Source organism: Poeciliopsis prolifica, unplaced genomic scaffold (assembly GCF_027474105.1).
Source record: "Poeciliopsis prolifica strain line A6 unplaced genomic scaffold, Auburn_PproV2 SCAFFOLD189, whole genome shotgun sequence".
Taxonomy (NCBI): Eukaryota; Metazoa; Chordata; class Actinopteri; order Cyprinodontiformes; family Poeciliidae; genus Poeciliopsis; species Poeciliopsis prolifica.
Window position 1 is genome coordinate 148,552 of NW_026562564.1, and position 27,772 is coordinate 176,323.

At 40.4% G+C, this 27,772-nt stretch overlaps 2 protein-coding genes across 2 annotated transcripts in view; one reads left to right on the forward strand and one right to left on the reverse strand.

Moving 5' to 3' along the window:
• Nucleotides 1-15,323, forward strand: part of LOC129356737 (ras guanyl-releasing protein 3-like) — a 43,571-nt gene extending 28,248 nt beyond the window's left edge. Inside the window, exons 16-19 of the mRNA XM_055026292.1 lie at nucleotides 170-540; nucleotides 11,916-12,366; nucleotides 13,498-13,863; nucleotides 15,202-15,323. Of these exons, the coding sequence (XP_054882267.1) occupies nucleotides 170-540; nucleotides 11,916-12,366; nucleotides 13,498-13,863; nucleotides 15,202-15,323 (1,310 nt within the window). The remainder of the gene's footprint in view (nucleotides 1-169; nucleotides 541-11,915; nucleotides 12,367-13,497; nucleotides 13,864-15,201) is intronic.
• Nucleotides 15,324-25,945: 10,622 nt separating this feature from the next.
• Nucleotides 25,946-27,531, reverse strand: LOC129356741 (E3 SUMO-protein ligase ZBED1-like). Its single transcript, XM_055026297.1, has 2 exons — nucleotides 27,340-27,531; nucleotides 25,946-26,967 (listed from the first exon to the last, which is right to left on the reverse strand). The coding sequence occupies exons 1-2, from the start codon at nucleotides 27,529-27,531 to the stop codon at nucleotides 26,062-26,064; spliced, it is 1,098 nt and encodes a 365-aa protein (XP_054882272.1). The 3' UTR covers nucleotides 25,946-26,061.
• Nucleotides 27,532-27,772: the final 241 nt, after the last annotated feature.

Here is a 27,772-nt window from a genome sequence, read left to right on the forward strand (position 1 = left end):
CATTACCGATTTGAAAGCTGTGTGACACGCTGTAGCTGTATGTTGTTTTTGAACAGAACGTTTTATTTATTGTGTTTTCTGTGTTGTTTGGCCATCCACTCATCCTCACTGCTTGCTTTTATTTGGCAAGAGCTAATTCATGTATTTCCCGTTATGTTCCCTTCTCCAGACGAGGACGATGTCTTTGAGTTTCCAGCTGTCGCCCTGGCAGGTCCAGCTCCGGATCCTCAGTCCATCACCCTGATGACCGGCTCGGCTCAAAGGATATCTGTGCGCCTGCAGAGGGCCACCACCAGCCAAGCCACACAGACCGAGCCCCTGTGGTCTGATGTGGGCTGGGGGTCCCCAGACAGCGGCTCACACACGTTTCCTAAAATGAAGTACAGGACTCACAGAAAAGCGTCTAAACGTCCAGGTGTTGCCAGCTGGGAAAACCACAGTAATAGGCAGCAGCACGGAGTTTCCGCTCAGAACTATTTGAATTATCAAACGAGCCCGGCATCTGTGAGGGACGGAAACGGAGAAACAAACACGATGGAGGTAATGAAACCACACGGTCCAGATATTTTCATCACTAGCAAATAAAATGAGCCGACAGGCCACACAAGACTTATGCCTCATTTCTTGTTTTACAGCGCCCCCTAAGGGAAGTGATGCAAGAAAACATAAAATAGAACTAATCAGAAAGTAATCTATGTTTACGTATATATAAATATTAATGCACTATAATTTTAGATGTAACGTAATATGATGTGGCAATATCTGAATTACACTTTTTGAACTGAATTACTGAAATAATTCAAATATTGAGCTACACTTAATATTTCTTCTATTGCTATTTTATAATATTGCTATTGAAGTGTCAAACGTCCTTATTAACAGTTAGATCATTCTGAAAGCATGGCAAAGTATGTCATTGAACCAATGAGCGCCTTTGACTGTCTTGTGGCAGATAAGGGTGCAGAAGAACTGTTTAGTGGAAAATATGGATGGCAGTAAGAGAAATAACGTTTCGTTCACCTTTGGTTTTCTTAAGGACAGCTGACTTGGCCACAACAATGAAGGCCGGGAGCACAGGACCTCCAGGACCACCAGGACCACAGGGAGCAGGAGGTTCTTCTCACTGGGGAAGACCTTGGGATGCTTCAAGTCCCCATTCAGTGACTTGAAGTTATCTCACCCTTTCTAGACCCCGGGTAGGCATGTGGCTGCTACCAGGAGAAGCTCAGTGGATTGTGAACGCCTGACGTGAATCAAATCTTGAGACTACGGAAAGCTCTGAAGGCTCCAGAAAAGACGACACACCTGAGGATTTACAAGTGAAATGGAAGCTAGAGAAGCGTGCTTCGGACACAAACTCAGTGGATCAGTCTTTAATTAAAACTCAAAAGCTTTGGACAGAGAACACCCTAAATGAAAGGTCAAAGTTTCCTTTTGAAGAGGTTGATATCTCTGAGCACATATGTACATAACGTCTTTATAACGTGGTGCAAATAAAGGGAAATTATTACTCTTATCAATAGCAATGTTGTTCTGCGGATGGTTTTGAAGCTTGGTTCATTCCAGGACGACTCAGTTCACTCAGATTCGGAGTTAAGGTAACAAACAGTCCAGTCCTACTTCCTCTGGATCAATAAAAATCCAACTAGTTGTAAAGGGTTCAACGAAACTTGTGTTTTATTCTATCCAGGTAAAAACCAGTTTCTTTCAGGGGGTCTGGGCTCCCAGCTGCTGAAAACCTTTGTTTCCTGGAGGCGTGGGCCGGGTTGGAGTTTTCAAATGTTCCCAATCACTAACGTTTGTCCCTGATGTTCACCATGCAACGGTTCAGTGTTATGAAGCTTACCTGCATTGTAAACAACCGACCTGCGCAACTTCCCTGGTGTAAAGACAGCATACTTTAGTATACTTAAGTATATTTTAAATATGCCATATTTTTCTGAACTACAGTTTTAGTGTGTTATCAAAGGGTATGCTGATTAAGATTATACCAAAAATGACAAATAAATACATTTTTATAAAACATGCTTCGAGTACTCTTTAAAAATGTATTTTGGTATACTGCATATATAATGCATATTGTAAATACACAATAATTTTCTCAAATAGGTTATATGGATATTTTTACAAATACATTTCAATATTATTTGTAAGTACTTTGTAAATAGTGTCTAGTAATTAGGCTCTATTATGTAATATTTCAAACTCTAGGTGTTTTAATAATATTTTACTATTTTGTTAAGACAAAACAAACAAACCTATCCTTTTATTGTAACTTACTTTAACGTTGTTTAACAAAGTAATAAATATTCTGTTCATGCCTCAAAACATGATATTTTGACAGTTTAGTGATGGTTCTGCACCAAAAACATTGTTTGTCTTTAACACTGAATCTGGAAGGTATGTGTAACCAGGTGAAAACTGGGTACATGCCAAATGTATTTGAAAGCCATGTTTTGTTTTATTTCACTGACTGGTTGTGATTCTTGTTTTGCCAGCATGTGGTGCTGTTGTTACAGAGAGGTCTAAAATGACCGGAAATAGAAAAACCTCATTTATGTATCGTAGCGCTAAAACGGAAGAGAAGGGCATTTTGTGCACCACTTATTGGAAGACTACAGGCCACCTGACCAGAAGATCGGAGTCCTCGGTAAAAGAAATGTCGAAGCTACGTTTCGTTAACGGCTCTAGGGAGAGGATGTTAATGTTGTTTTTTTTCTGTTTGTCCTCCTTTAGAATTGCCACTGCCGTTTGTTTGTTGGTGTTAGAGTTTAGCTCTGATGCAAAGCTACAGCCCGCCATTTTCACGGAAGCTAATAATTGAAACTAAAGTTTACATCAGAGAGAGAAAGAAAAATATTAATCTAAAGAAATAAAGAACCCCTTTAATTTGAAGCTCTGTGTGTTGCATTACTCCCGGCTTCAAATATTGGTGCCAGGAGTGGGGTCTCGTTTTCATTTTTCCTCTCCGCGAGGGTGTATATATGGCGGTGCAGCGTTAGCTTTGTTATACGGCAGTGGTGAAGAAGTGGCCTAGACCAGAGCGGACCTGCGTATTGGGCCTGTGTGGCGGCATCTGTTTTGGGATCAGAGGAGGACGTTGCTGGACGTGGTTGTAAGAGATTTCAGCCGAGGTGATCGTGGGTCCAGAACACTTTCCAGGCGGGAGAGGGAGCATCACCCAGCTGCGGTCTTGGAACAGCCCAGGAGGATCCGGTGGACTCGGGATGTCGACCAACTTATCTTTTGCTATTTAAATTTCTACTGACTGTTCAGTGAACTGATTAAAAAATAAGAAAATCAGAACATGTCTTACCAGGATGAAAACTTGGAGATGGATGAACAGGTGAATAATAATGAGGATAATGAACAAGATGGTGGACAGAACAATGAACAAAATGACTTTGAACAAGCTGGGGTGTTACAACAATTAAGTGAGTTAGCCAGAAGACAAGAAGAAGTAATGACAGTCATGTAATCACTAAATACTGAACCTACCAGATCTTATGTCTATGTACCCAGGGAAAGGCACATCTCACCATTTAGCAGAGACATTGACAAAGATGGAAGGGGAGTAGATGAGTTTAATGAAGAAGTAGAAAGAGTTATTTCTGCTAGACATCAGTCTGCACCCGAACAGTTCGATTTTGTGCTGTCACTGTTAAGAGGGTCAGCTCTGGAGGAGGTGCGTTTACGCAAAGCTGATGGTGATGTGGTAAAAGACCTCTTTGTCTACTTAAAAGATGCGTTTGGAGATAAAGGCAGTGTTTCCCAACTTTTACAAAACTTCCACAACTGTAAACAGAGGGAGGATGAAGACATACATGACTTTTCACATTCATTATCTCAGGCCTTTAGTTTTGTACGGAAACAGCATCCTAATGCCATGGCTAATGAGAACACAGTGTCGAGAGACCAGTTCATTGAGGGCATCTGAGACCTCTCACTGAAACGAGAACTCCGAAAATATGTAAGAGGAAAACCTGCATCTACTTTTATAGAGGTGGGTGAGGAAGCTTACTTGTGGTCCTTAGACCAAGCCCCTAGCACAAAAATGGTTAGGAGTAAAGTGAAGACCTGCAGTAATTTTACAGCAGAAGCACAGTGCTGTGCAGTTAAAGAGATAGGAAATCCAATGTATCGGGGGGATGTGATGAAAACTTAAAGAGCAAGACAAAGTCACTAATCTAACTGGACCTAATGAGAAGTCAGTTTCACTCGATGATGTTCTTAAAATGCTCACTGAGCAAGGGAAAGTGATAACAGAACTCACTAAAACTGTGAAAGAGTTGACAATTCAGAGCAGCAACTCTAGTAACCAGACACCATATACGACTAAAACTGTTCCAAGATTTACCTCCGACGGTAAACCGATATGCTTCAAGTGCCAAACTGCTGGTCATGTTGCCAAACAATGTCCCCAGAAAAGACACAAAAATTCTGATGAGTCGCTTGTTTCCGGTCAGTCGGGAAACGAGAGACCCTGGTTGCAGTGAGTCGGGTAATGCAGGGTCATGTCAAAGACCCCTAGAGTAGAGATTACACGAGAACAAATCATTGAGCGTGCCATAGGAAAATGTCCAGTGGTTGATCTAACACTTAATGGCAGGTCAGCTCATTGTTTACTGGACACTGGGAGCCAGGTCAGTACTTTGACAGATGAGTTTTTTCAGAAAGCATATTGGTGATGATGAGAGCGTGCTAGCTACAAATAGTTGGCTTAAAATAACTGCTGCAAATGGACATGACATCCCTTACCAGGGATATGTTGAACTGGAAGTTGAGACGATGAGTTTAAAGATCCCAAACTGTGGCTTCTTGGTCTTGAAGCCTTCAGCGAATCCTATTGTTTCTGAAGAATGCATAATTGGTATGAATGTCATTCACAGATGCAGGCAGCTGGTGACAACAGAGTTGACCGCACTTTGGGTGGATCCTTAGACTCTGGTTGGAGGACAGCTTTTCAACAGGTACAGACCTGTTGCATTGAGAGACAGGCCACAGTTCGGGTTGCAGGCAGAAACAAAGTACGTGTTCCTACATCCTCGGGTGTCCACCGTGTTTGTAAAAGGTCACGCTAAAACCTCAGATGCAGCCTTTCAGTTGCTCATTGAACCAATGACCACTCCTCTACCACCCGGATTAGCAGTTATCCCAACACTTGTCACAAGGACCAGCCATGTTCTTCCGCTTCAGGTAGTTAATTTCTCGCAGAGGAAGTGTGGTTGGCCCCAGAACACGGCTAGGCATAATCTCAAAGGTTGAGCCTGTTGAGAGTGAGCAGACATGCTGAGTAAAATTTCAGCGTGTCTCTGCCGACGTTGAACAAGTTTCAGTTGACACTAAAACACTGCAAACTGACAGCAAGGTGCAAGCCATTTTGGAAAGACTTGACATGGGAGGCACAGAGGAAGAGCATATTGCTCTCTGTGCATTGCTATCCCGTTACATTGATGTTTTTGCGGATGATGACGAGAATCTGGGTTACACAGATGAAGTGAAACATGAGATCAAGCTGGTGGATGACGTACCTGTCACACAGTCATATCGACGTATACCTCCTAACCAATACCAGGAAGTACAACACCTCTCTAAGCTTTTGAAAAAGGGAATTACACAGGAAAGTGAAAACGCTTATGCCTCACCAGTTGTGGTAGTCTGCAAAAGTGATGGAAGTATACGCTTATGTGTAGACTATCAAAAGCTAAATCTAAAAACAAAAAAAGATGCATTTCCATTGCCCCGTATTGAAGAAGTAGAAAGAGTTATTTCTGCTAGACATCAGTGCACCTGAACAGTTCGATTTTGTGCTGTCACTGTTAAGAGGGTCAGCTCTGGAGGAGGTGTGTTTACACAAAGCTGATGGTGATGTGGTAGAAGACCTCTTTGTCTACTTAAAAGATGCGAGCTTTGATGCGTTGAAAGGTGCCAAATTCTTTTCCACAGTTGACCTTGCCAGTGGGTATGATCAGGTGGCCATGGATGATCGAGACCGACATACGCTTTCACTACGCCTTTTGGGCTGTTTGAGCATGTGCGCATGCCCATGGGTGTGTAATGGGCCTGCAACATTTCAAAGGTTGATCAAGCAACTATTAGCGATCTGATATTCGACATCATGTTAGTCTATTTGGATGACATTTTGGTGTGCTCACCAAGCTTGGAGTCTCATTTGAAATGGCTAGACCTAGTTCTTAAGCGTTTGAGAGACAGGATTAAAAGTGAAGTGGGAAAAATGTCACTTTCTGCAGAAGGAAGTAAAATTCCTTGGATACCAAATTTCTGCAGAGGGTATCGCAACTGATCCCTCCAAGGTAGCAGCAGCCAAGGAGTGGCTGGTGCCTGGCACTGTTAAGGAACTCCAGTCATTCCTAGGCTTATGTAGTTACTACAGACGATATGTTGAGGGCTTTTCAAAGATTGCGGCCCCACTACATGACCTTGTGAATCAGTGTAGAGGAGCGCCTACTACAGCTAAAGCTAGTCAAAAACTAAATGCATTGTGGGATGACAAAAGTCAGATTGCATTTGACACATTGAAAGAAAAGCTTGTGACTGCTCCCATTTTGGGTTATGCAGATTTCACTTGTTCTTTCATTTTGGATGCTAGTGGTCAAGGTTTAGGAGCTGTCTTGTGTCAGCAACAAGGTGACAAAAAACGTGTCATTGCATATGCAAGTAGACGGCTGAGAAATGCAGAGCGACATGATAAAAACTATAGTAGCATGAAACTTGAGCTGCTTGCCCTTAAATGGGCAGTAGTGGAAAAGTTTTGTGGTTACTTGCTGGGCTCTAAATTCACTGTGATATCAGACAATAATCCCTTATGTCACCTAAAAAGTGCAAAACTTGGGGCTATTGAACAGAGATGGGTAGCACAGTTGGCAGCTTTGGACTTTGACGTGCAGTACCGACCAGGTAGGTGTAACTCAGCCGCTGATGCACTGTCACGACACCCGTTAGCAGGGGAGCCAGAACCTTTATATTTTTATTATTTATATTTAATCCTACTCTTATTGTAATGGGATAATGATTGCTACCTATTGTTGAATTTTTATTAATGAACCATTCACAAATACCAGCTAACACATTTGAGACTATTGTTAAATCAATAACTGATTCCATCCCTGTTCTTACATTAATTCTAGTTCCCCTCCCATCATTAATACATACAAGATTTTTAATTTCCATTATTTCTTCTATTATTTTCCCATTTTTATCATTACATTTACCCCACAATGTACTATTAGCATTAAAATCCCCACACCAAATTACTTTCCCTTCCAAATATTCAGTTAACTCCTCCATTATTTCAATTGATAATGATTTGCATGGATTATAAAAATTTATTATTTTAAATTTACTATCTTGTTCCCACATTTCAATTACTATATATTCAAGCTCTTTCCCTTTCCCTAATACCTGATACTGTATCCCTTTTTTAATAAATATTTCACATCCATCTCCTCCCTCCTGCCTATCTCTTCTTACACTACCATATCCGTTAATCTCAAAATCTAACGTTGCTTTAGCCATGTTTCCTGGACACAAATAATTTCTGGTTTTTCCTCAAGACTATCAATATATCTTTTAAGTTCCTGTCCATTAGCAATCAAACTTCTTGCATTCCATTGTAATATTAACATGAATTATTTCCACCAGATGTTCCTGGCTTCCCGTCTACCTCCAATTTTTTATTTGTTCTCCCATGATCCTTCTTTAAACCCCAAAAACTTTTAAGCTCCTCTCACTATAATTTTAATCTTCTCGGTTTTATTCTTGGCTTGGTCAGTGCAGTTGATAACATATATGCCATGAATAATATTAGTTTTTCTACTGGTATCGTGACCTTTTCTTCTGTCTATCTTACTTGCTGTGAAATTTGACCCGTTTTTTCAATCTCTCTTCTGTTCTTTCACATTTTTACTGCTTCTGCATGGCTTATGTTTTTAGACACTTTAATCTGTATGATTTCTTTTGCTTTCTTCCTTATTTCATCCTCCATATGTAACTCTATGCTTCCCTCCACAATTGCAACATTTTTCTTGTACTTCTTTACATTCTTCCAATTTGTGATCTTCACCACATTTTGGACATCTCTGCTTCCCTTTGCATACTGCTGCAATGTGTCCATATCTTTGACATTTAAAGCAACGAAGTGGTGGAGGGATATAAGGTCTGACCTGAAAACTGAGGTAACCTATTTTTATGTTTTGTGGCAATTCTTTCCCTTCAAATTCAATGAGGATTGACAAACTCCCTACTCTTTCCCCATTTATTGTTTTGGACAGTCTTTTTAAGTTATTCACTTTTGCACCAACTACATTTTTCTTGATTTTATCAAGGTTTTCATCTAGAGGGATCCCATAAATCACTCCTCTAATTTTTTTTATTTTCTCTGATGATTCTTTTCTCCAACACATTTTTTTTTTACATATATTCTCCACGTTCATTTTTACAAACTACCAATAGGTTTCCATCTCTCAAAATCTTTACCATTTCAACATCTCCAATTTTCTTTTTTATTTCTTTTGATACCACAATGGGGCTGATGTTATCTTGTCCTTCCTCATTCTTAAGTTTTAATATTATTTTACATTCCTCCCACACAACTTTCCTCCTAACTATCCTTTCTTCCTCTGAACTACTTCCTTCCAATTCTCTTTTACTTCCTTGAATGTCACCAATTCCCTTTCCTTCGTCTATTTTTTTCTTCCATGTCCTCTCCCTCTTCCTCTCCCCACTGGCGTCCACCATCATAACCCATGTCTTCCTCATCTCCTATCTCCATTTCCAACTGAACCATTCACATACCAGCTTATGCTCAATCCGTCTTTTTTCAATTTTGATGTTATTTGTTTTCCGCTTTCCTCCTACTTTTACCCCGTCCTCTGTCGTCGCAGCGTCAAACAAATGTCCTCTCGCGGTCAGCCCATCATTATCATCGATCCATTCAGAGGAAAGATTTTCCTCTGAGCAATCCTCTCCAGCCGGAGAAGGATTGTAGAGGAAAGCGTTAAAGTCGTCAACCCATTCCTCCTGGAAGGGAAGTTTTTTCTCTGCGTAATAAACACACCCTAGTGCTCCGTAAAGTGAGAGGTGACACCTGTAAAAATAAACCATTAACCGATATACCCTTCTCCACCACCTGTTGTGCGTGCTCCACTTTCTCAACAAACAAAACCACAGCCCCATTCATTCGTGCCGCTGACCTGATGTTCCCGTGCCCAATCAATTCACCCACAGCCAAACAAACTTCCTCCACGCTGCACGGAGAGCCAGCACCCACCTTGATGCCTTTCTTCCGTGTCAGCGTGGAGAAAGACCCACCACCGACAACACCCACCATTGTTGCCGTCAGACGCCTGCAAGCCAGGCACGCCCGACGGCCACACCCCAAACAAACGAACAAAAAAAACAAACCTTAAAACGTGATAAAACTAACACAAAATTACAATTAAACAAGTAAACTAGACACCCAGTGAAAAAACAGTAAGAAAAACAAAGATAGAAAAGATACAATTGCACTCTCACTCACTCTTCCTCCGCTCTTCTCCACACACCCTCTCACACGAAGAAGAAGGATTACGCAAGGAAAGACTTCCCTTCCAGGAGGAATGGGTTGACGACTTTAACGCTTTCCTCTACAATCTTTCTCCTAAGATTGATGATTTTGATTATGTGTTGTTTGCAACATCGGGACAAATGAGGTGCTTCGGTTGCGGGAAAGAGGGACATGTAATTAAAATGTGCCCTGAAAAGACGGAACTAGTTAGGCCAGGTTCCGAAAAGCAGAAGCCCACAACTGCTGCAGGAGAGGAAGAAACAAGCAGTGAGGCCGCTGGAGGTAAAGAAAGTGCTTATGCTGGAGTGACGGAGGAGCCCGCCGCCGCGACAGCGGCGGGGGGGAACCCGCTGATATGGTTTCAACAGCAGCAATGGAATAATGGGCAGATAGGGAAGTGGTGGAGGAAGTGAGTGCTGAGTCAGTAGAGGGAGGCAGTAGGAGCGTGTGTGAGGGAGAGAGTGAGAGCACGGTGGTGTGTGGTGGTGGTGGGTTGACTGGTGATGGAGGTGAGAATGTAGAAGGGGAAAGTGGAGATGTACAGGTAAGACAGGAGGAAGGAGTAAATGAGAATATAGAACATCTAGTGTGTGGAGAGAAGGGAGGAGAAGGGATGACAAGCAGATGAAAGTGAAATTAAAAAATAGTGAAAAATCAGTTGTAGCAAGTGGAGCAAAAAAGGAAAAGGGTGAGGCAGAGGAGGAAATGGACTTGGAAGTGTGCACTCCGGCGAGGAGACGGAGCAAAAGGAGAAACAAAAGCAAAAGGTGACTGTAGAACAGGCCAGTAGGCAGGCTAGCAAAATAACTGGAGAGAAAAGAAATGTCTGAGAGTAGTGATGAAGAGAGTTGGTTCTCTGACACCAGCGAGATCTCGGTCACAAGACAATAAGGAACCAAAATACCCAGTAGAAACTTTCAGAACGTTCATGAAACAAACGAAAGGACTTAGAGGTATAAAAATAGAAAGCTATTTCCCTGACTTAAGAATATTTTTTTCTTCAGCAAGATATTATGTAAAACACAAAGAAGTGTCAGGATTCACGGACACAGAAGTTTACAGGTTAAAGAAAATAATGACGAAAGTTAGAAAACAGTTTTAATTATGCATAATAGCTTTTTAACATTACTCATGGGTTGCTTTTTGTATTTAGTTTTTAGCCTTTTACTCATAATGAATTCGTTTAAGATTCCATCTTTAAATCTTAACGGGGCAAGGGAGGCTAATAAAAGGGCATTTGTTTATCAGATGATTAACCAGAAAAGAATTGATGTTTTGTTTATACAAGAAACACATAGTGATCAAACGACAGAATCAGACTGGGTCAAGGAGTGGGGGGGGAATAGTTTTGAGTCATGGTATCTCAAAGAATTCAGGAGTAGGGTTTGTTTTTTCTAAAGCTTTTAGCCCACTTAGCATAGAGACCGAGCATGTCGTACAAGGGCGGTGTCTTTTAATAAAGACAAAATTTGAGCTTTTTAATATGGTTTTAATCAACATCTATGCTCCAATAGCCAATGCAGAGAAGAAGCGTTTTTATAGGGGGATTTTAATTGCACTGAGAATGAGTTTTTAGATCGAAATCACACAGAGCCGCATCCGATGGCCCAACGCGTCTTGAAACAGCTGGTTGCATCTCACAGTCTGGTGGATGTATGGAGGAGGATGCACGCAGGCTCCAGGCAGTTTACATGGTCCCACATCAAGGAAGGTAAAATCTCTTTAGCTCGTTTAGATCGTTTTATTATTTTAAGTACCATTTTAATGTGTTTAAAACATGCCAGATCATGTTACTTTTAGGGAGTGTTTTATTTGAAAACATTTTACCGAGAAGTGCGTATTGGCATTTTAATTCTGCATTAACCTACGATCAGAGTTTTAAAGAGGTTTTAACTTATTTCTGGACCGGTTTTAGAGGAACAAAGGCTGATTTTAGTTCACTAAAGCAGTGGTGGGACTATGGGAAGGTCCAAATTAGACTGCTGAGTCAGCAGCACACTATCAATGTCACACGTGACATTGCCGGATCTATCAGAAATCTGGAGATGAGTATAGTGGATTTGGAGCGGCTTAGTGACACCACAGGAAATCAAGAGTATTTTGAAGCTCTCAAATCTAAAAGGCTAATTTTAGCAAACCTGCTGGAGAGTAAAGTTAAAGGCGCGTTGGTCAGGTCCCGGATGCAGAATATCACAGAGATGGATGCTCCCTCTGGCTTTTTCTTTGGCCTAGAGAGGAAACAGGGTCAGAGGAAGATGATCCACTCCCTGCTATCGGACACGGGGTAGCATCTGAGCGAACCGGGCAGATAAGGAGGAGGGCTGTGGAGTTTTACCGTTCTCTGTTCCAGAGGGAATATAAAGAGAATGAGGAACTGCTGGAGGAGTTCTGCAAAGAACTGCCTCAGATCTCTGCAGAGATCAATATCGATCTGGAGCGCCCGCTGGGCATACAAGAGCTCCACACAGCCCTCCAGAGCATGCAGGGCCAGAAGTCCCCAGGCGTTGATGGGCTCACAGTGGAGTTTTTCAAGGCCTCCTGGGATCTTCTGGCCCAAGACATGCTCGAAGTGTATAACAAGAGTCTGGCCACTGGTTCGCTCCCCTTATCCTGTCGCAGGGCAGTTATTGCTCTGCTGCCCAAGAAGGGCAACCATCAGGAGATCAAGAACTGGCGCCCCATGTCCCTCCTCTGCACGGATTACAAAATCCTCTCGAAGGCCCTGGCCACGAGACTAGGAAGAGCCATGGAGCAGGTCATCCACCGGGACCCAGACCTACTGCGTCCCCGGCAGGTCCATGGTAGACAATGTCCACCTAATTCGGGATATTTTGGAAGTCTCCGGTTCACTGGGTTTACAGACAGGCTTGATTGCATTAGATCAAGAAAAGGCATTTGACCGCGTTGAACACGACTTCCTCTGGAAAGTAATGAGGAGGTTTGGGTTCAGTGAGGGTCTTATCGCCAAGATCCAGGTATTGTACAGTGACATTGAGAGTATGCTGAAGATCAATGGTAGCCTGTGTGCTCCTTTTAGAGTGTGTAGAGGCGTCCGACAGGGCTGTGCGCTTTCGGGGATGCTCTATGCACTCTCCCTGGAACCCCTCTTAAAGAAGATGCGAGCAGAGATTCATGGCTTGGTTTTACCCGGTTTTAAAGACAATTTGGTTTTATCTGCCTACGCTGATGATCTCGTGGTTTTTATTAAGGATCAAAGAGACATCAGCATTTTAACAGAAATCATAAGAAAGTTCTCCTTGCTGTCCGTCGCCAAAGTAAAAGCGAAGCCCTGGCTGTTGGCGAGTGGCCCGACGGACTCCCGGATCTCCCCAAAGGAATGAAACTGGAGGAAAGACGGCCTAAAATATTTAGGAGTGTATTAGGCGAGAAAAAGGTTGTGGAAAAAAACTGGGAAAACCTAGAGCAAAAAATAACAAATAAGCTCGCAAAATGGAAATGGTTACATGGAAAAAATGTCGTACAGAGGAAGAGTGTTGGTGCTCAATAATCTGGTCGCATCGCAGCTATGGCACAAGCTCGTTGTTTTAGATCCACCATCAGGACTGATGGCAAAAATTCAAACAGAAATGGTAAATTTTTTCTGGAATAATCGTCACTGGGTGCCGCAGTCGGTATTGTTTTTACCTAGAGAAGAGGGGGGCCAGGGCCTTGTCCACCTGGCTAGTAGAGTTGTGGTGTTTAGGATACAATTCCTACAAAAGTATTTGACAGGATCTCCTGTGTGGAGAGATGTAGCCAGCTGCATTCTGAGACGCGTGAATTCCTTGGGTTGGATGCTGCTTTGTTTTTAACAAATTTTAGTCTTTTAAGGTTAAGGGGAACTCCGCAATTTTATCAGAGCGTTTTTAAATCATGTGCTCTTTTTAAATTGCGCAAAGTGGAAACGGCTGATTCTCTGCATTGGCTATTAGAAGAACCCTTGGTGTACGGAGCAAGACTGGATGTTGGAGAGGACACGTTCCTGGGACTGACGGAGACGCTGTCTGGAGCCGGCATAGTAACCTTAAAGAGGCTGATCCGAGCGTCTGGAGCGGACTTTAGCGATGCCCAGCAGGTTGCTGCCGCAATGAAAGTAAAGTCCAAAAGAATGATGGAACGTGTCCTGTTAAAAATAAAAATAAGAATGACTGGAGAGGAAAAGAGGCTGTTGCAGGCATACGAGGAAGGGAAATGTCTGCCAAAGGAAACAGACCCCTTTCCGAAAGTTCTTCTGAGCCCAGACTTTGAAGAGGACAGAGGTTCTCTGCTAAAGAACATAGACTCAGAAATGGAGTTGTGTAAAGTGGCCTCAAAGACATTATACAAGAATTGTGTGAAAATCGTAAATAAGAGAACACTCCGAAAGAGAGACGTCAGTGTATGGACTGAAAAACTGAAAGGAGAACCAATCCACTGGAGGACACTATACAAACCGCCGATCAAGAAAAGGATTGGGGACCTCCAGTGGAGAATACTCCACGGTGCTATAGCCACTAACGCGTTTTTATCAGTGATTAGTTCTGGTTTTATAAATGAGTGTCCATTTTGTAAATCGTCTGAGAGTGTTTTTCATGTTTTTATAGATTGCACACGTTTAACTCTTTTTTAGTTTTTTATCAACCGCCTTTAGCCTTTTTAAAACGCCTTTTACCAGTGCATTATCTATTAACGGTGTAAGGCACAGTAAAGCGACTAGTTTTAAGTCACGGCTTTTAAATTATTTATTAGCCGAGGCGAAACTAGCAATATACATAACTCGTAAAGACAAGATGCAGACTGGACCTCAAGTTGATGCTGTGGCTTTGTGGAAGGTAAATATCAAGGCGAGGCTGAGGTTGGAGTTTGCTTTCCCAGGGCCACTGGGAATGTGCAAAGGTTTGTAGAATTATGGGGATGTAACGAAGCTTTGTGCATCATTTCAGAGAATAATAAATTAATTTTTAACAATGTTTTATTATAATGTGTTATTAAAATGAATGTCAGAGGAATATTGTAAAATTGATTATTTATTGTAAATAAATGTTTTGTTAAAAATAAAAAAAATCTTTTCTCTTCCTTTCAGCAGCTCGTTGTTTCTTTCCACCCTTCTCCACCTTCTCCCACTCTTTCCCTTCATTTTGATCATCCATCCCTTCCTCTTCACTACAATCCACATTATTTCCGCCAGTTTTCCCAAAATCCATCTCATCCATACTTTAATTTAAGTCCCATTTATCCGTCAAAACGCAAATCCAAACTTTCCTGTCTTCGCTCTCAACCTCCGTCCAATAGCGTCGGGCGTCTCACTCTGCGTAATCCTCTCCAGCCGGAGAAAGATTGTTGAGGAAAGCATTAAAGTCGTCCACCCATTCTGCCTGGAAGGGAAGTCTTTCCTCTGCGTAGTCCTCTCCAGCCGGAGAAGAATTGTGGATGAACGAATCAAAGTCATCCAGGTCCTCGTCCCGCAATGGCCTTTCAACTCGACGTTTGGCAGGAAAATGTTTATGGTCTTTCTGATGGCTGTAGTGACTATGTAACCAACCGACAACGCAGCGTCGTAGTGTTGGAATAGTGTACGCTCGTAAGAATATAATTAGACTCAGGAAATCAGGGCTTCTAGACTCCATCTGCACGGAAACGCGGACCGTACTCATTAGCCTCGGACTGCTTCGCCAAGCGGCTAGCGAAACAGGGGTCCCTCCCACAAACACAGGACGCCCATGGAAACGTCGTAGACGGCGCGATAGGAAGCAGAAGCGCGGCTGTCGCGGAGGACTAGCAGCTAAGCTAAAAGCTTCTTCTTCTTTTCTATTATGGCGGATCGCAAGCAACTTTAAGGTGCATACCGCCACCTACTGTACACGAGTGTGTAGCAACAGTATTCCACATCAGTCATATTCTATTTTTTAATTTTGTGTTTGAAGAAAAATAAATAGTTCTTTCCTTAATATGCAAATATCCATTATATTTCCATCATTTCCTAGTATTCCTTTCAAACTCCATTCTTGATCTGGCCTTCCAACTATTCTCAATTTCTCCTTTCACGTTCATGTTTTACAGTTCAATAATACATGCTCTACTTTTTCTTTCTCTCCACATTTTTCACATTTGTCATTATTTTTCTTCCCTATTAAATATAAAGTATCATTTAAATATGTATGTCCTACTCTTAATCTAATTATTATTTCTTCCCTTCTATTTCTCTCCTTAATATTTCTACTAAATATTGACTTCTGAATTTTATATAATTTCCTTCCTTTCTTATCTTCATTCCATCTTTTTTGCCATATTTCCATTTCTTTATTCTTAATAATTGATTTCCCTTCCCCTTTCCCAATAGGTATTTTAATCGTTATTGCCTGATCTAAAGCCCTTTTTGCTGATTTATCTGCCCTTTCATTGCCTTTTACACCTTCATGTGCTGGTACCCAACAGAACCAAATATCGATGCCACCTGTATAATCTAAATAAGCTGTGTTGAATTTCTAGTACTAGATCTTTCCTGTTGTTTCCTTCTCCCTGAATACTTTCTATTACTGCTTTGGAGTCAGTGGAAATGACTTCTCTGTCTGGACGAACCTCCTCTACCCACTGTAAACTGATAATAACTGCCACCATTTCTGCCGTGAATACAGATAGTTGAGCAGATAATCTTTTAGAAATGTAAATTTTACACTCAGGTATATATATTCCTATTTCCACATGTCCTTTTAAATTCTTAGACCCATCTGAATATATTTTAATATAATTATAATATGAGTTTCTTAAATATATCAGTCTTTACACCTATTTCATTTAAATTCCAATCATTTTTCATTTTATGGAGTTTCATGTCTACATTTACTTCCGGAAAAATCCATGAAGGGCTAACGCTAATTGGGTTAAATTGAGCTATTTCTTCATCTTCTAATCCATATTTTAATCCTTCTTTTATGATCCATCCAAATCCATTACTCTGGAATTTTGAGTATTCCCAACAATATTTCAATATTTACATTTTCCTGCTTACTACTTTTTATTTTCATCCAGTATGTTAGAGCTAATTTCATTCTTCTTATTTCCATTGGAATCTCTCCAGTCTCTATTAGAAGGGCATTAATAGGTGTCGTTTTCACTGCTCCTGTACATATACGTAAAGCCCTATTCTGTAAAGTATCTATTTTTTGTAATGTTGTTTTAGCTGCTACTCCATATATAAAACTACCATAATCTATTATTGATCTCATGAGAGCCCTATATATGTTTAGTAATGACTGTCTATCTGCACCCCAGTTATTTCCAGCCACAGCCTTTTGTAGATTTATAACTGTCTTACATTTAGTTTCCAGATTTTTATATGTTTTCCACATATATGATTGATCCAACCATATTCCCAGATATTTAAATTCTGTTACCCTTTCCAATGGTTGTTCATATAATGTTATTGTCCCTATATCAATATTTTTCTTATTTGTAAAAACCATATAACAAGATTACTTGTTGATCCCATTTATATGACAATTTTTCTACTTTATTAATATTTTCTTAATTTTACCTACAACATCTTGTATTCTTTCCTCTCATCCATATAACCCTGTCATCAGCATATAATGCAGATTTATACATTCTTCTGTTTCAGAAAAGATATAATTTATCATAAATTAAATAGTATTGGACTAATTGCACTACCTTGTGGAATTCCATTTTCAACATTAAATTCTTTGAGTAATCATTTCCGATCTTAACTTTTATTTTTCTATCCGACAAAAAATTTGTTATCCAATTAAACAAATGTAGTGGATAAACAACAGAGGAAAGCCGTTGTGGTAGATGTAGCAATACCAAGTGATTGCAACATCAGGAAAAAGGAGCACGAGAAACTGGAGAAATACCAGGGCCTCAGGGAAGAACTGGAGAGGGCCTGGAAGGTGAAGACCACAGTGGTGCCTGTGGTCATCGGGGCCCTCGGGGCAGTAACCCCCAAACTGGAGCAGTGGCTACAACAGATCCCAGGAACAACATCAGACATCTCAGTCCAGAAATGTGCAGTCCTTGGCACAGCCAAGATACTGCGCAGAACCCTCAAGCTCCCAGGCCTCTGGTAGAGGACCTGAGCTCAGAGGATAAGAACCACCCGCGGTGGGTGAGAAGGGAATTTTTATATATATATATATATTTTTTTTTATATATATTTTATATATATATATATATATATTTTTATATATATATTTTTATATATTTTGCCATTTGCTTGTGGTATACCTAGGTACTTGTAACTGTCCTCTATGTCTGCTATTGTTCCTTGTGGGAGTGAGACTCCTTCTGTGCGGATCACCTTCCCCCTTTGTTACCAGCCGACCACACTTCTCTAGTCCGAATGACATCCCAATGTCAGTGCTGTAGATCCTGGTGGTGTGGATCAGTGAGTCGATGTCTCGCTCACTCTTGGCGTACAGCTTGATGTCATCCATGTAGAGGAGGTGACTGATGTTGGCCCCCATTTTTGAGTCGGTATCCGTAGCCATCTTGTTGATAATTTGGCTGAGGGGGTTCAGGCCTATGCAGAACAGTAGCGGGGACAGAGCATCTCCTTGGTATATGCCACATTGATGGACACTTGTGCAAGTGGTTTGCAGTTGGCTTCAAGGGTGGTTTTCCACAGCTTCATCGAGTTTGCAATGAAGGCTCTCAGAATCCTGTTGATGTTATACATCTGTAGGCATTCAATGATCCAAGTATGCGGCATTGAGTCATAGGCTTTCTTGTAATCGATCCAAGCCATGCACAGGTTGGTGTGTCGGGTTTTGCAGTCTCGGGCAACTGTGCGGTCTACGAGGAGTTGGTGTTTGGCTCCTCTGGTATTTACACCGACACCCTTCTGTGCCGTGCTCATGTGTTTTTTCCATGTGTTTGCTTATCTTGGCCGCTATGATGCCTGACATGAGCTTCCAGGTTGTGGAGAGGCAGGTTATTGGTCGGTAGTTGGGTGGGACTGGACCCTTTGATGGATCCTTCTGGATATATATATATATATATATATATATAAAGCACCGCTGTTTTGGGGCTTGGTTTTTCTTCTGAATTTTGTCATGTTCCAACTTCTCCCCATGTATTTATAATTATGTTGACAGCTTATCAGGATGCCTGATCTCAGAGGAAGGCTGTGCCTCTCTGGCCTAAGCTCTGACCTCCAACCCCTCTCATCTGAAAGAGTTGGACCTGAGCTACAATCATCCTGGAGGCTCAGGACTGAAGCTGCTGTTAGCAGGACAGAAGGATCCACACTGGAGACTGGAAGTTCTCAGGTATGGTGGAAGCTGGTGCTGGTGAAGAGAAGCTCTGATAGAGGAGAAATGCTTTCTCTGTCCTGTAGTCAGCCTGACAGAATCCAGTACTTCCTCCCACTGAGCTTCTTGATTGGATTTAGATAATGTTAATAATGATGGTGGCAGTTTATTCCAGTCAAATTGTGGAGAAATTGTGATATTATTAATCAATTATTTGTTTATTCTCATTGATCTTTATAATGTATCTTTATTTATGCTTTCCTTTAAGTTAATCTCATTATAGAATTAAGAATGTTTCTTGTATTGTTCATTTACTCTGATTCCTTTCTCAGAAGGCCTCACTGACAGAGAGCAGAAACAAAATCTTCCTGCAGGTTTACCTCTTGGTGAAGAGCTCTGCTTCGGTTGAGTTGCTGGCCTCCAATAAAGCCATTTCTGCCCTACAGGATCAAATGTCTCCTGATGATTTGCATGTCACACTTTGGTTCAAACAGTTCCTGGGCCTGATAGGAACTATGAGCCAGACTCAACAAGGTCACCCAGCCAAGATAACTGTGACCTCTCTGTACACAGACACAAACATGTGCCTGATCCACACACATTGTTGAATTCTCTTAGATCAGATGCAAAAGTATTCATGGTTGTTGACATCAGTAATGCCTTTTTCTCAATACCAATTGAAAAAGAGAGCGATTTTTGGTTTGCTTTTACTTTTGAAGGGAAAAGATACACGTACACCCAGACTACTCAAGGCTACTGTGAAAGCCCTACAATTTTCTTTCAAGTAATGAGTCAAGTATGTCAACTTTTCAACCCCAGGAGGGAGCCAAGTTTTGTTGTACATAGTTGATGTTATTGGCTTCTCCAAACAGGGAAACCTGTAAGCAAAACACTTTAGTGTTTCTGTAACATTTAGCTAAAGAAGGTCATAAGGTTAACAAAATAAACTTTAACTGTGTAAACGACAAGTGAAATTTTTGGGTCATAACTTGAGTGAAGGAGGCCAAACCATAGTGGAGGATAGAAAAACAACAATTCTCCAAGCTCCCAAACCATAAAAAAAACAAAAACAGATATCCTTTTTTTGGGGTTGACTAACTATTGTCGAAACTGGGTGCCTAATTATGCAGAAATTGTGGCAGCTCTGATAAATTAATGTATAAAAATTTTTTTAAAATGTCTTCTTTGTTGTGGGCAGATGAAGCAGAAGAAGCACTTTGCAAACTAAAACAGGCCCTCGTGTCAAGCGCTGCGTTAGCGTTACCAGATTATTAATACAAAACCTTTTGTTCAGATGGTGGATTGTAAAGGTCATGTCATGACCTCGGTGCTAGTCCAACAGCATGGTTATAAAATGAGACCAATAGCATATTTTCTTCAAAACTTGATAGTGTAGCGTGTGCCTTACCACATTGTGTGAGAGCTGTAGTTGCTGCTTCTATGGCAGTAGAAGTTAGTGCTCCTATAGTTCTTTTTCACCCATTAACATTAAAGTAACACATGCAGAATTATTAAAAGAATTATTATAAGTCATGCACCTACAAAACAGCTAGCAATCTGTAAATGTGCGGCGCACACTGCAGGGACAGATAAGGTGTCCCTAGGGAATGCTTTCGAAGACAAAATAATTTTTAAAAAGCAGCTGAGGGAGAGATAAATGTATTACATGTGGATGAAAAAAAAAAATTTATGAAAGAAACTTTAAGAGACATGCAACAATTAAGTCCTCAAAATGAAAAGGATTTATGGATAAAAAAATAGAGCAAAATTGGAAAATTATATGAAACTAAACCTATTTTACCAAGAAAAAAAAATCTGTATAAATGGGCTGCAATATTGAGCCATGGCGTTTTGCATGTCTCAACAGGGGGGATGGTAGGATACATCGACATTACACTACTTATGGATGTATTTCTTATTTTAAAAATTTCTGTAGGGCCTGTTTGATATGTGCTACACATAACTCTCAGGGCAATCTAAGATCACGTAGAGGAAAATTTCCTACTCTGCAATATCCATTTCAAGTAATGCACATGGACTTCATAGAATTGAATAAAAGTGAAGGACAAAAGTATTGTTTAGTAATAATTGATGCTTTTCTAAATGGATTGAACTTTTCACTAAAAACCCAGATGCAGCGGAAAAGCCAACTTGGATACATTTAACACACTGCAAAAAGTAATTTAATTTCAAAAGTAATTGGGAAGCAAGCTCAGGACGCTCACCGACCTACAGGGGAAAGTCCAGGTTACAAAGGGGGTTAAACCAAATAGTTTTTCCGTCTCAAAACTGGTGAAGTTTGTCCACAACCCTGTAGTGTCTTTAGGAGCAGACGGACTTGCACATTAATGAAAATAACAAGCGAATATATCTTTTTTTTTTTTTTTTTGTGTTGTCATCTGGGAACAATTCATGTCATAAATGAAAATGTATTTCTTGTAGCACTGTTTACAGAATGAGGATGGGTATTCAGGTATGTTTTCCACCTAGTTCTATTATTTTTTTAGTATCCTGGGCAAGTATGACATCAGTAAACTACAGAGATTAAAGTTTCCAATTGAAACAAAGAAACCCCTGTTCTTTATGTAGGATTCAAACCAGTCGAGCACCGAACCAGAGAGTCCAGCCCAACTTTCAAGTCGATTCAGTAATATGTCATGGTCGACAGTGTCAAAAGCTGCACTGAGATCCAACAGAACCAGCACCGTGGTTCTCCCACAGTCCGTATTTATATGGATATCGTTGAATACTTTTACGAGGGCAGTCTCCGTGCTGTGGTGAGCACGAAAACCAGACTGGAAAGTGTCAAAGCAGTTGGTCATCATGAGGAAACTATTTAATTGTTTACACACAGTTTTTTCAATAACTTTGCTGATGAATGGGAGGTTTGAGATCGGCCTGTAATTCTGCAATAGTGATTTGTCCAGGTTGTTCTTTTTTAACAGTGGTTTGATGACTGCTGTTTTCAAAGCCTGGGGGAAAACACCTGATGTAAGCGATGAGTTTACGATTTGGATCAGATCAGTAGCAATAACAGGCAGGACTTTCTTAAAGAAATGTGTGGGAAGGACATCCAGACAGCAGGAGCTTGAACTTAATTGACTTATAATTTCTTCTAGAGTTTTATAATTAAGTAGTTGAAAATGGGTAATTTTTTCTGTATTTGTTTTGTTTTGGTACAGCAATGGTTCTGGCTTTGAAGTTGATGTGCAGATTAATCCTCTGATTTTTTGAATTTTCTCTGAAAAGAAATCAGAAAACGTATTACAGGCAGCATTAGATTGGAATTCAGGTGGTAACGTCACAGGAGGGTTTGTGAGCCTGTCAACTGTTGCAAATAAAGTTCGAGCATTATTGATGTTTTTGTTTATGACATCTGCAAAGAAAGCCTCCCTTCCATGTTTTAGTGTTAAGTGATAGTTACGTAGTTTTTCTTTGTAGATGTCGTGATGAACGTGAAGTTGAGTTTTACGCCATTGTCGTTCTGCCCTGCGGCAGACTTGTCTTGCAGATCGAACTATTTGTGCATTTCTCCATGGAGATTTCTTTCTACCAGTCAAAACCTTTACTTTAATTGGGGCAATGGAATCAATGATATATGAAACTTTAGACTGAAAATCATCTAACAACTGATCTACATCATTACAGCTTAAGGGTGAGGAAGAAGAGTAGATTTGATTAAATGTTTCTGCTGTGTTTTCTGTGAAAGAACGTTTTGTGACAGCAGCTGTTTGTCCAAGTGGGTCAAAGAATAAAGAACCTTCAAAGATAACAGCAAAGTGATCCGACAGGGCGACATCAATTACAGAGACATTGGAAATAGTCACGCCCTTACTGATAACCAGGTCCAGTGTGTGTCCTTGAGTGTGTGTTGCCTGTTTAACATGTTGTGTTAAACCAAAATTTTCTAAAATATCAGAGAGCTTTTTTGCTCCTCTGTTTTCGAATTTGTCCACATGAATGTTAAAATCACCAATTATTAAACAATCATAATCAATGCATATGAGAGAAAGAAGATCATTCAAGTCAGTAAAGAAATTTTCCACATATGCTGGAGTTTTGTATAAAGTTAGTGTCAAAGTTCGTTTGAAGCCTTTACCCTGAATTCCAAGATACTCAAAAGATGTGAAATGACCGAAAGAGATTTTACTACAGTTTATGGTATTTTTAAATATAGAAGCCACGCCTCCTCCTTTTTTATGTTTTCTATTCTCACTTAAAAAATTGTAGTCAGGAGGCGCTGATTCAATGAGTACAATTTGACAGCTACAGCGTCAAATGTTATTCACTAACTAACACACAATCATTCTGTACTAGATAATCTCCTTCCAGGCACAAAGATTAATAAAATATGTAGTGATCTTAGCAATGATGGTTTTATTCAACCGAAGCAGAGCTCTTCACCAAGAGGTAAACCTGCAGGAAGATTTTGTTTCTGCTCTCTGTCAGTGAGGCCTTCTGAGAAAGGAATCAGAGTAAATGAACAATACAAGAAACATTCTTAATTCTATAATGAGATAAACTTAAAGGAAAGCATAAAATAAAGATACATTATAAAGATCAATGAGAATAACAAATAATTGATTAATAATATCACAATTTCTCCAACATTTCCCACCTGTTTATCAAATATTTGTTCTAATTCTCATATCCCTCCTAAACAGCCACTTCAAACAATTTTCAACTAAGAGTTCATTTTTAAGAAAGCAAACATGTTTACACTCAAAGTTTATACTCAGTCCAAAACTTAGAATCAGGATACACATCAAAAGAGTCCTCATCAGAGCTTTCTCTGTTAGACTCAGGTTCTCTCGCCAATAAGGGATACATCGGCATCATCTGGTTCCCCATGGGCTAAATTGTTGTAGTGATGAGACGATTAAACAAAGAATGCAGGCAAGGAATACAACAGCATCCACACAAGGTTAGAATGGCAGCAAAGACAGCCATCGACACTAAAGCAGAGGACACAAGGGTTCGGTTCTTTCCAAAAACATTCATCCAGTCGTCCCACCTGGAAGTATTCACTCCAGAGAACTCCCTCATCTTACCATTAAGGGTACGGAGCCCCTCAATGGCCTTCGTCAGGCTGCCATCAGCCGCTGTGTTGTTGGGTAGAAAAGTGCAGCATCTTTCACCAAAGATTGCACACACTCCCCCTCATTCAGCCAGCACCATGTCAAGTGCAATACGGTTCTGGAAAGCCATCAGTGATGTAGCGGCCAGCTGCTCGTGCACCGCCTCGAAGCCTGCTTGTGTCCAGTTGCCCAGTTTTTGTACATTGTAATGGATGTAATTGATTCTGTCAACGTTTTTGTTTAATGTGCACCACCAACAAATTGTGGACTCAAATCCTGCTGCAGTTTGGTCGGCCAATTTATACTCATCTGGTACACCACGGGGGACACCAATGGCATCGATGTATGTAGGATCATTGTTCCTCCAGGTCAGGTCTCGCTTCTGCAACTGACGCCACTGCTGAGGCACAACATTAGTTAAAGCATGAATTAAATGATCAGCAGTCACAGGATAAACGCAAACAGGCAATAACAAAGAAATTAATGCACACATCCCTGTTACCTTCCTAGGTAATCTATTAAAAGTTTTGTCACCACTGCACCACCACCAGACATCTGCACGAAAGACAAGGTTAAATTCATTGTTCACAGAGAGAACAGTCCGATGTTAAAACATCATTTGTCATATATCAAGTTTAATCTCTGTAGTTTACTGATGTCATACTTGCCCAGGAGACTAAAAAAATGATAATAGAACTAGGTGGAAAACATACCTGAATACCCATCCTCATTCTGTAAACAGTGCTACAAGAAATACATTTTCATTTATGACATGAATTGTTCCCAGATGACAACACAAAATTAAAACAAAAAGATATATTCGCTTGTTATTTTCATTAATGTGCAAGTCCGTCTGCTCCTAAAGACACTACAGGGTTGTGGACAAACTTCACCGGTTTTGAGACGGAAAAACTATTTGGTTTAACCCCCTTTGTAACCTGGACTTTCCCCTGTAGGTCGGTGAGCGTCCTGAGCTTGCTTCCCAATTACTTTTGAAATTAAATTACTTTTTGCAGTGTGTTAAATGTATCCAAGTTGGCTTTTCCGCTGCATCTGGGTTTTTAGTGAAAAGTTCAATCCATTTAGAAAAGCATCAATTATTTCTAAACAATACTTTTGTCCTTCACTTTTATTCAATTCTATGAAGTCCATGTGCATTACTTGAAATGGATATTGCAGAGTAGGAAATTTTCCTCTACGTGGTCTTAGATTGCCCTGAGAGTTATGTTTTGTACATATCAAACAGGCCCTACATGTCTCTATAACAGTGTTGTATGATAACTTCTAAATGTACTGATTTCCTGAGCAATCTAGCTACCTTATCCTTTTGCAGTCGTTGTATGACTTCCTCTGAAACATCCTGTGACTTTAAGAATTCATATCTCATCCATCCTGTGACTATTACACACAATAACTAATGAATAATGTCTAATAAAACATAACATTGCAAAAAATCTATTATGAACGAGAATAGGGTTGAATGATATTACTGAAAAACATTTCACGATACAAGCATATTTTATTTGTATTTTATATCTGAAATACTGCCAAACTGGTGATGTGACCTTTCCCATTTTATCCACCGCTTTCACACCATAATGTTTTTTATAAACATTTATGAGGCACAGTGGTGAAACATTAAAGTTACTCAACAGCTTGTTGCTAGTTCACCAGTGAGTTAAATGATGCCATCAACCTAGATGAGCCAGCCTGAAGAGGTTGAGAATAGGCCTGTCACGATAACAAATTTTGCTGGGCGATATATTGTCTCAAAAATTATTGCGATGAACAATATTGTTTGAAGACTTTTTTACAGTGATTTAATGGAAATGATGTAATAATGCATGTGACTCCCTGCCAAAGATAAATACTTTATTTTCAAAAGAACACTTAACACTGGAAATGGTTAACAAAATAAAACCATAAATAGAAATAAAATGGACTTTCAGTCTCTGTTAACAAAAAAAGCACTTGAATAAAAACTAAAGAGAAGATAAAACCACAGTGGAAATAAAAACTACAAAAGAGTACAGATTATGAAGTCTGTGTATTATTAGATTTAAATAAAGATGGGCAAAACTGCCATTTTATAAACAAAAAGTGCAAAGTAACAAAAGCACATTCTTAAATAAGACCGATGCCTGAACAATCTTTAAGTAGATCTGTAGCTACTTTAGTCAGACAGATTCCGAGCAAGAAATACTAACATGTTGAGTTTGTGTGGCTTAAGGCAGGATCTCTCAGGAGTAGCAATGTTTCCAGCTGTGCTAAACATTTTCTCTGAACTGGTGCTTGTTGCACAAATACACATGTATTTCTTAGCCAAGTTTGCCATCAAAGGATATCTTCTTTGATTGTCACACCACCACATCAAGGGATCACAAGAGGCATCAATAGCATCTTCTTGAAGGAACTTTGTCAGTTCTGCATCAGCCTGCTCTCTTTTTGAGTACATAGCCTGTGTCTGAACTGTGAGTTGAGCTCTTCTGTTTTGAAGAAGGTCACTTAGCCTCTTCTTTTTGGTGGGTGGGGCAGCTGTAGATTCATCTTTGTTTCCTCCAGCAGCTTGGCTGGAACCCTCACCACTTACACCTTTTTCACTTACTTCTGGTCCTTTTAAGTCCAGTAGCTCTTGCACCAGCTGATGTTTGATGTCAACCAATGACCCTGCCTGTTCCATGCTGCCACGGTACCTTGGATCCAAGATGGTGGCCTTTGTCAGGAGGTTTTGGATGGCAGGTGAGGTGTATTTTCCAGTCAGTATCGTGGATATGTTTTTTTTAATACTGGCAGTCAGTGTGCTGTCATCAGGGCCTGGAGAGAGAAGGTCGCCTTTAATCAGTTCTAGCACAGGCTTAACAGAGGACACTGTGACGTATCTTTCTCCTGAAAGGACATCTGTAAAGTCAGCCAGTGGTTTAATAGCTGCGTTGATGGACTCTAACACCGAAACATCCTGCCAGGTTGGGTTGAGATGGCAGTGCTTTCTGTCTTGAACCAGGACTCGTCTAATGGCTGGGAGTTGCTCCAACACCCTCTCCATCATCTTCTGTTTAGTGCCCCATCGTGTGACAACATCCTGTGGAATATTGAAAATGTTTTTAGTAGAAAAATACATATAATTATTATGTCACTCATTTAGGGCCAAACTTCACCAGTGACAAGTAAAATATTATTCCCCTTATGATGACAAGTAGAAATAACACCAAAATGGCTCTAGCAAAAAATATTATTACTATATGAGAACTATTTTTTATTAGTTAATGAATTTCAACTTCTTTAAAGAAATGCTACCAATTCTCCTTAATAATTTGTGTTGCTGTATGTAAAATTATTGCCAGACAACTGTCTTAATTAGATTCTACAGGTCTACATGCTACAAAGAAAAATAAACATGGCTCTGAATATTTTGAGTTACAAATGAAATAAATGACTCTAAAAAACCACTCACCAGAATGAGATTGTGCTGAGGGAGATTAGCTTCATTCTGTGCCTTCCTCAGGTCTCTCTTTTTAAGGAAGCTCAGGTTGAAAGTGTTGACCAAGCTTTTACAGAGTCCTATGGCACGTGCTGTCCGTTCTTTGTCACTGTCTAGACCATGGAAACAGCAAGGTGGAGGTTGTGGCCAAAGCAGTTGAGCCATGGCCAGCCAAGATTTCTTATTGCAGTGACAATGTTAGCACCATTGTCTGTTGTAATGCAGACCAGTTTGTCTTCATCCAGTCCCCAGTCTGCTAAAGCAGATTTCAGGTTTTCTTCCAGGATGTCAACAGTATGGTTATCTGGGACTGTAACAGGTTGGCCTTTTACGGCTGGATTTTTCAGTGCAGATTGATGATATCAGGCAGAGTTTAGGTGGAACAGCAGGTTTATTCCTCCCAGCA